Below are 9,846 nucleotides of genomic sequence, written 5' to 3' on the forward strand. Positions count from 1 at the left end.
TTCTCACTGACCCCCAATGTAAGGAGCTTTCTTCTCACTGACCCCCAATGTAAGGAGCTTTCTTCTCACTGACCCCCAATGTAAGGAGCTTTCTTCTCACTGACCCCCAATGTAAGGAGCTTTCTTCTCACTGACCCCCAATGTAAGGAGCTTTCTTCTCACTGACCCCCAATGTAAGGAGCTTTCTTCTCACTGACCCCCAATGTAAGGAGCTTTCTTCTCACTGACCCCCAATGTAAGGAGCTTTCTTCTCACTGACCCCCAATGTAAGGAGCTTTCTTCTCACTGACCCCCAATGTAAGGAGCTTTCTTCTCACTGACCCCCAATGTAAGGAGCTTTCTTCTCACTGACCCCCAATGTAAGGAGCTTTCTTCTCACTGACCCCCAATGTAAGGAGCTTTCTTCTCACTGACCCCCAATGTAAGGAGCTTTCTTCTCACTGACCCCCAATGTAAGGAGCTTTCTTCTCACTGACCCCCAATGTAAGGAGCTTTCTTCTCACTGACCCCCAATGTAAGGAGCTTTCTTCTCACTGACCCCCAATGTAAGGAGCTTTCTTCTCACTGACCCCCAATGTAAGGAGCTTTCTTCTCACTGACCCCCAATGTAAGGAGCTTTCTTCTCACTGACCCCCAATGTAAGGAGCTTTCTTCTCACTGACCCCCAATGTAAGGAGCTTTCTTCTCACTGACCCCCAATGTAAGGAGCTTTCTTCTCACTGACCCCCAATGTAAGGAGCTTTCTTCTCACTGACCCCCAATGTAAGGAGCTTTCTTCTCACTGACCCCCAATGTAAGGAGCATTCTTCCCACTGACCCCCAATGTAAGTAACATTCTTCTCACTGACCTCCAATGTAAGGAGCATTCTTACCATTGACCTCCAATGTAAGGGACATTCTTCCCACTGACCCCCAATGTAAGGAGCATTCTTCCCACTGACCCCCAATGTAAGGAGCATTCTTCCCACTGACCCCCAATGTAAGGAGCATTCTTCCCACTGACCTCCAATGTAAGGGACATTCTTCCCACTGACCCCCAATGTAAGGAGCATTCTTCCCACTGACCTCCAATGTAAGGGGCATTCTTCCCACTGACCCCCAATGTAAGGGACATTCTTCCCACTGACCCCCAATGTAAGTAGCATTCTTACCTGGAAGTGATTTTAAGGGGTCCTCCATGTTAAAAGGGCTGGGAAAGGCTGGTCCAGGTAATATGGGGTAAGAGTAACAACTGACGCTATTTGATTGATTTGTTGCAAAAGCCGATCTCATGAAAATTATTATTTTGTTGTAAAATGTATACAATGCTAAACCAGCGAGAACGCCGATCCCCGGCCGTATATACGTCTGAGAAGCTGATTTGCATGACAAGACACTTGCAGGATTCTCTGGAGACATTCCCTCTTTATGTACAGGAATTATCTGTAATAACTCCTTTGTCACTGAGCGAGCAGATTGAGGAACGCCGATGTTCTCTCCCCGACATTCAATGCACACGAGAAACAAAAAAAAACGTGTACCTTGCACCTGAGCGAGGGAGGCCGAGCCAACCAAGCGATTATTCCGGCGAGCCACCGGAGTCAGCGCAGCAAAATGAATAGCACACGCGTCTAATAAAACAATTAACCCCTGTCATGCGGCGCGCGTTTCACAGGTCAGCGATGGTATTCGGTGGGGGTGACGCCACTGGCGTTCGGCGCTTCGGGTCGCACGAAGAAACGGCGCTCTGTGATCAGCTACCATAATCATTATTATATGCTAATTATCTCTAAAAACAAATGTGCAGCAGCAACCGGGCCGCTTTACATTCGCTGCATCTCATAAGGGAACAGGGCCTGTCTGGGAAGCTTCAGATGGAAGCCCACGCCCTTGTCATAAGTCCCAACATTCACTTCTCCAGACTGACACCCAGGGGCGTCCCGAGGCCGGGTGTCACCCGGTCTCCGCTCCGTGACATCAGCATGCGCGTACACTATGATATCATCGCTCATGCGGGCCCATCTAATTGACGCCTGCCGGCAGCCATCTTGGTGATGGACGCCGGCAGAGAGAGGAGGGGATGTTCACCCAGTGGGTCCCCTCCTCCCTTCTGACACTGTCGGTCTCTCGGTCCATGACCGAGTGCCCGACTTTCTAGAGGGGGTGATACCAAAATGACTGTCAGTCATTTTGATGTCACCCCTCCAATGGTGTCACCCGGGTGCGGGCCGCACCCCCGGCAGCCCCCTTGTGATGCCACTGCTGACGCCAGTGGCGTCACACGGGAGGTGCAGCCCACACCCGGGTGACACCATTGGAGGAGTGACACCAAAAATGACATTTTGCCGTCACCCCCTCTGAAAAGTCGGGCACTCGGTCATGGACCGAGAGCCCGACAGTGTCAGGAGAGTGGAGGGGCCCCGACGGCATACCTTATCCCACCGGGTGAACGTCCCCCTCCTCTCTGTGCCGGCGTCCATCACCAAGATGGCAGGTATCAAAAAGATGACCGTGCATGCGCGGGGTGTCACCCGGTATCTGCTTCGGGTGACACCAGGCCTCGGGTACCCACCTACCCATCAAGGCATTTTGATGTTGGCAGAAGTCCTCCTGAGGTGTCGCTGAGGCAGGGCGCTGTGATGTTTTCAGGAAGCTATGCACAGCACCTTGCCGGCCCCTCCCAACCGCTTTGATCTGACTCCATTGTATAGAGGAGCACAAAGACCCAGTGATCATGCCATAAGGTCTACAATAAGGTGTGTAATGAAAATAGGAAGGATTTATTTTAAAGTGGCATTAGTATGTTCAGGAGGGGGGAGGGGAGGGACCAGGGAAAGCAACACAAGGGGCAGATTACACTTCAGCTTTAAGAATCTGAAAACATACAGTATATTGCTAAACATGGATACATTTGTATTGTTACCTGCAAGCTAGGACCCGTCCCCGGCTATACCAAGAGCTATCCCAAGTTCCCTGTGCTTATTGGCCCCATCTAGTGGTGGAAATGCTGTGTGAACTGCATTCGCTCAGGGTATAGCTGGGTGGAAGGTTTATAAATTGATGCCTTAGTGTTTATTTTACCTAGCACAGCCCCCTCTTAGAGGTTTTACCCTAGCCACATGTGTATTAGTACCCAATGAGAGTCATATATGTGCTAATCATCAGTTGGTTAATTGTATCCATATGTATCTACACAGTGCCGTGATGTTTTCTCCGGCACACAACCTTCAGGCAGTCAGAAGGTTCCTCAAGACGCTCTTCAACTTCAATGCTGCCAGCTATTAATTGTCATTGATAAGAGCCAATTGTTATTCCTGCAAAGCAATCATGAATCATATTCCCATGTGAATCTATTGTGTGTTTTGCAGTCAGTCAGTGCTAGGGGGGAAAAAATGATTCCGTCTTCATTTTCTCAGAAGGAGACATTCATTGCACACGTAGGACCTCGGCTAATAGGGAAAGTATACACAGTATCATGTAAAAGGGTTTTTTAAGGATATCGAACGTCACCAAAGCTCTGTGACCGCTTATACAGAGACTGTGTTCATAGACTGCGAGGTCAGTTATGTCATTCACCAAGATGGACAGTTCCAAGTTTGGGGAAGGGGGTAGATTGTTGAACTTTATGGGGTATTGGTATGATGGGATGAGTGTCTGCAAAATACACTATATTGCCAAAAGTATTGGGCCCCTCCCCCTCCAAATCATTGGATTCAGGTGTTCCGTGACATTTCCTGGCTACTAAATATTCCGCTGTCGCCTGTTGCTGGTATTATAACAAAGTGGAAGCAACTGGGAACAACAGCAGCTCAGCCAGGAAGTGGTCGGCCACGTCACATGACAGAGCGGGGTCAGCGCATGCTGAAGCGCACAGTGCGCAGAAGTCGCCAACTGTCTGCAGAGTCAATAGCTACAGACCTCCAAACTCCATGCGGCCTTCAGATTGGCACAACAACAGTGCGTAGAGAGCTTTATGGAATGGGTTTCCATGGCCGAGCAGCTGCATCCAAGCCTTACATCACCGGGTGCAATGCAAAGCGTGGGATGCCGTGGTGTAAAGCGCGCCGCCACTGGACTCTAGAGAAGTGGAGACGTGTTCTGTGGAGTGACCAATCACGCTTCTCTGTCTGGCAATCCGATGGACATGTCTGGGTTTGGCGGTTGCCAGGAGAACGGTACTTTTGGACAATTTCAAAACAAAGGACTGATATACATTGAATGCAAAATGAGTCCCTGTCGGAGGCGTGAAAAGCAACAGCGTCCTTGATCCAGACCTGGTTATTGTTAGAGGAGAACCTCGGGTAACAGAATGAGAGTTGTTACATTGTATAGATAACTTGCTGGGACATCACAATGGCCTGCTTCCATTTATATTTCTATAGACACTTCACAAGGTATACACAATAATAGATAACAATGGCGGAACAATCTGCACAGACATAATATCAAACTATAGGAAAGCAGATTCAGCAAAAGCCCAAAGTGTCTATCTAGCATCCCGGAACTGAATGAGGTGCAAAGCGCTGGAAGAAAATCATTACAAACTTATTTCATTCCAGTTTTTACATAGCAATGGCAAATAATGGAGTGCTTTACGCATTGCACAGATCCATCCACATCATTCCCTGTCACCTGAAGAAGTTTACAATCTAGTGTTCTCATACAGCAGGGACATGCATACAGCCAGGCCCGGCGATACCGCAAGGCAAGTCAGGCGGCCGCCTGAGGGCGCTGCAGGGTGAGGGCGGAAAAAACAGGGCATTTTGACAAGTGCTTGTTACTAGTCAAAATGCCCCGATGTTTGCGCTATGTTTTTTTCACTTACCTTTCGGTGCGGGAGAGCAGCGGCGAGTCAGCGCTGGTCCGGTGGGAGGAGCTCCAGGTGGGGTCCTAATTTAGCTGGTCGGCGACTGCCAGAGGATCCCGACACGCGCGCCACCTCTGGCAGTCGCCGGGCCAGCTAAATTAGGACCTCACCTGGAGCTCCTCCCACCGGACCAGCGCTGACTCGCCGCTGCTCTCCCGCACCGAAAGGTAAGTGAAAAAAAACAAAACCATAGCGCAAACATCGGGGCATTTTGACAAGTACAAGTACTTGTCAAAATGCCCTGTTTTTACAGGGGGTCGGGAAGGGGGGGGCGCAAAAATGCACCTTGCCTGTGTATGCAGAAGCCCTGCATACAGCAGACTTTTGGCACTTCAATAGTCCCACACCGAGCTCAGAGGCCAGAAGTCTTGATAAACCTTGACTGTGTCTGCCCACATTACTACATCATGCTAGAACACAGCTGTCAAAGCTCACAGTGCATTGTGGGAGCAATACTTGAAAGAGAACTATGGGGGTAAGTGTTTTTCCCCATAGTTCTCTTTAGGGTCATGGGGGGGACATATACTAACCTCCTCCAATAACCCAAAGCTCAGTATAGCCCGCGATATACTGAGAGCGCCTCAGCCGGGACGGATCCCAACAATATTGGATCCACCCAGCTGCGTGAGTGACGGCTGGCTCTGCCTGTCTAGAGGCAGAGCCAGCTGTGCCCGCCCCCTCCCCCGTCCGTTCCTCCAGTCAGCACTAGTGGATCGGAGGGCGGAATCCCTGTAGGGAGTGGTGACTGGCAGTCGCCGCTCTCTGCAGGGAGATGATCAGAAAGTGAGTGAGCGACTGTATGCGTTCGCTCACTTCCCGATCAATAGAGCCGACCTGTGACAGCTTCTTTGTCACAGGTCAGCTCTAACTATGAGTGGAGATCACTCCCCTCATAGGTCTCCTTTAAATCTGTACTCCGGCCTTCCCTTCAGTCTTGCACAGTTGTACCGGCTCCTCTCCTGGACTGAAATTGTTTCCTCTGATTTCACTGCACACTGGGAGCTTCTCACAATGTGCATTAGAATTATACTCCATTTCCCAGCTTCATTACAAGATTTAATGGAGACCATATGGAAATAAGGAATAACATTTCTAAACACTGGCATATGTTGACCTTGAACCCTCTTTTGGTGACTTCTCAACCAACCCAAGAATAACCTTCTGTAGAGCATTTATGTTGAAGGGTACATTAGCACCTAACATAATGAACCCTTCTGGAGGCCAACGGACTATCCCTTCAGGTCCGACTTCTGTCAGCCAAGAACAGAAAGTAGGTGGCACAGCATCACCAAAACCGGACAGATGAAGACTGGAGAACTGTAGACCGGGCCTGATGACTCTTCATTTCTGCTGAGGCCAATCTCTGGATCTGAATCCAATAGAACACCTCTGGGATGCCGCAGAACAGGAGATTGGCACTGTGAATGTGTAGACTTTGTGTGAAGCAATCGTGTCAACATGGAGCCGAATCTCAAAGGAACGTTTGTGAAGGTGCAACCCATGCTAAGAAGAGTTGAGGTTGAGGGCAACGGGAGACCCTTCCTAGTATTAGTGTATTGTTTCTAATAGGTTGCTTGGTGAGTACATTTGTTGGGCTTGTTTGTAAAGGTTTTAGCAGCCCATGTGATATAAAAATATCTAAAATATGGAAGAGGTTATTATTTGAAGATACAATGTCCGATGTTACCACCAGAGCACCATCGTCCATGGTGCTGAGGACCTAGAAGATGCCTTCTACTGAGCCTATGGTTGAAATGGTTGGAAGCGCCAGGCTGCGGTTTATAGCCGTCTATAATAATTAAGGGATGGATCTTCATCTCTGTACAGATTTAAGAACCTTCATATAGTTACCAAAAGGGCCAGAATTCTTTTACATAACGGAAAACTTGTACTTTAGGTTAACATGGCCTTTAAGTAGAGGCAGACAGCCTCCTGCTCTGGATACTTTGAGAACTATTTTTCCGGTGGTCACTCCTGCTGTGCGCGGCGCTGAGTAATTACAGCGGCGTGGCGATAAACAATGTTATTAGACCCACCGAGGCCAAACAAACGCAAGTCGTTTCCAATCCAGCTTCAACAACAAAAAGTGCAACGAAACTTACACGGCGTTCCCCATAGGTCAACATTCAATTTGTATTTTGACTCGGAAGAGCCCTGTCATTTTCTGCACAGATCTAGTATCTAATCATTCGGAGAAAGCGTTTACCGCAATCCAACAGCAACTCGGCTACCGGCCTCCTAACAGCTCGGCCCGCTGCGGAACGATGTAACATACTTACCCGATCTCCGGTCCGCAAGCGGCGCAGTCCCTCGTCGCCCGCTGGCTCCGCCCCCTCAGCAGTTTAAGCTGCGAACGCTAAGTCGCCCGGCGTCCGTGCCACGAGGTAGATGCCGACCTTCTGCCCTCCACATCCTCTGTCAGGATCCTCACAACCCTAGAATACTTGGCAGGCATCTCTCCCTCTCCCTCAGAGGCCACATTGGGACAACTGGTTCAAGGACTTCCACAGCCAAAACCCACTGGCATCCGCTAACTGCAAGTACAGACTTTTACATTGTATCACTGTGTCCTGAGAAGCCAGCTATAGAGCTATACTAACTACTGCTGCCATTATCAACCTATTGCCATTAGTTACTACCAGCCATTACTGGATTACAACTGCTGCAATACTGCTGCCATTATCAGAGTGTTGCCACTAGTTACTACCAGCCAGTACTGGATTACAACCACTGTATTGATATTAGAACTGCCTCCATCTTGGGACACTACCTGGTTGCTACGTGGTCCAAAGGTCACTGTTGTCTGTAGCTGAGATCCTGTACTAACCAGGCCAGTAGATTACAAAAAAAAGTTGAGTCGCCCAGCACCGGCACAAAGCCGTTTCGACACTCGCACGTGGCTTTCGTGATACCGTTCCGGCATTCCGAGTTTTCTCCGCACTGATGTCCGTCGGCGCAGAAATCGTACCCTGGAATATGAATGGAAACGCCTTTATTAAAAATGAATTCATTGTTACATTGTATTCTTTTAAATGCAAGCAGTGTAAGTACCTTCAGGGTAACTCAGTATCACCTTGTAGTCTCTGCACAGCAGAGCTCAGAGAGAGAAGCAGCACAAGAGCCACTCAACAGCCCTCACTTCCTGTGCCGGTGACACCATTCAATGATCAACTTCCACCAACTTCTGGCCATTACTTAGCACTGCGGCTCAGATCTCTGCGGATGTCCAAACACCTGTAGCACACCTTACCGGACTTCCCACAAAGTAAATGGGTGCTCGCAGTGACCGCGGATGGCGCCGCGTCAGACAAAGATTGTTGTGAGGAGATGTCACCAGCACACCAATATGACAAACACGTCAAAGTTCAGTGAATCTTCATTTTTATTTTTCAGAAGTCACTTAAAGTAGTGTCAAGCGCTTTCGGGGCCGCGCAGGGAAGGAAGTCTTATGTAGACTGCTAGACAGTCCGTCTGTGTATGACCAACAGGTTAGTCGCTCTGTTCATGCCCTCAATAGAGATTTGTTGGACTCTAACTTCTGACTGTGTAGTTCAGCAGCGCTTTACATAGTTGCACATTCACATCGGTCCCTGCTCTCAAGGAGCTTACAATTTACGATCCCTATCTCACATGCATACAGGGCCTATTTAGACAGGAGCCAATTAACCTTCCAGCATGTCTTTGGAGTGTGGGAGGAAACCAGAGTACCCGGAGGACACCCACGCAAGCACGGGGGGAACATGCAAACTCCATGTACATAGTGTCCTGACTGGGATTTCAACTGGGGACCCTTAGCGCTGCAAGGCATAGGCACTAACCACTAGGCCACTGTCGACTGTATCAAAATTGTCTATGCTTACTCTGATCAGAGAAGGACTCCCTGTGTAGAAGCAGTGGTCTCCCTGTAGTGGTTGAACACACTTCCTGTCGAGTCAGAGCAAGAGCTCCCCAATGAGCAGTTAGCATGTACGACCTCTGTGGAGAGACCACTGCTTCCACACAGAGAGCAAGGGTCCTTCTCTACACCATGCTGGCAGGGGACAGGCTTTTCTACTCAGGCTGTGGACAGTGGCAGAACTATCGCCATAGCGACCCAGACAGCCGATATGGGGCCCGGGGCACAGGGGGACCTGGTCAGGACGAGGGAAAAATGGGTGCCCCTTATGCCGTGTGGGCCGCCTGGGTCACCATGGTAGCTCAGGCTGCTGGCTGTCACTGGCGGCTGTGAGGAGGAGCGCGCCTCTGTCCAGATCACTGAAAGCTGTCAGTGATCTTTGCAGCAGCACGTTTCTCCCCATAGCCGCTGCGGAGTCAGTCACAGCCAGCAGCTTGCTGTGGAGGAGGCCAGGGGCCCGGCAACGGCAGCGTAGGAGGAGGCGGGGCCCGGAGATGGTGGTGGAGGCGAGGCCAGCCGGCGACCGAGGAAGCGGTGGAGAGGGCTGACAGCGGATCGAGGCTGACAGGTAAGAGGTGTGCAGGGTTGTGACCAGCCCACCTGAGACCCTGCAGGGTCTATGGTGGGCTCTTCAAAATCCCTCTCAGGTGGGCTGTGTGGGATCTCAGGTGGGCTCTGCAAGGGGCAGAACTAGAAATCACGGGGCCCAATACAACATTTTGCTATGGGGCCCCTGTGATTTCTAGTTAGGCCCCCTGGCTGTGGCTACTATAAGACTTTGCACACCTTTTGCTTTGAGGCACCAGGAATATATTCAGTGTTAAGTAACCATCTCATCTTATTATGACCAAGACGAAGGACACAGATTGAAGAAATCCAGAACGTTCCGAAGGGTTCACAAACATTTTCCCACAACCGAGTCTTATTAACATGAACTGGCTCTCTGAATTCTGTGCGCCGGGAGTGGTCAGCTTTCATATGCAGGGATTTAATAAGTAGAGGATTCCGGTGCTGTAAGCGAGATATTGGTCAGCTGAGTCTCCCTTTTTTTCCCCCCGGAATCGTGCCAAATGGTTTTCACGGCGGGCCCCCCCCCCCACCACCC

The 9,846-nt window shown here is 49.9% G+C and overlaps 1 protein-coding gene across 1 annotated transcript in view; it reads right to left on the reverse strand.

The window, feature by feature from the left end:
• The window catches only part of NELL1 (neural EGFL like 1), a 326,301-nt gene that overhangs the window by 103,897 nt on the left and 212,558 nt on the right, over window positions 1–9,846 (reverse strand). The window contains exon 12 of the mRNA XM_018554737.1: window positions 7,696–7,815. Coding sequence (XP_018410239.1) covers window positions 7,696–7,815 — 120 coding nt within the window. The remainder of the gene's footprint in view (window positions 1–7,695; window positions 7,816–9,846) is intronic.

This window comes from Nanorana parkeri, unplaced genomic scaffold (assembly GCF_000935625.1).
Source record: "Nanorana parkeri isolate BGI_ZX_2015 unplaced genomic scaffold, ASM93562v1 scaffold10, whole genome shotgun sequence".
Taxonomy (NCBI): domain Eukaryota; kingdom Metazoa; phylum Chordata; class Amphibia; order Anura; family Dicroglossidae; genus Nanorana; species Nanorana parkeri.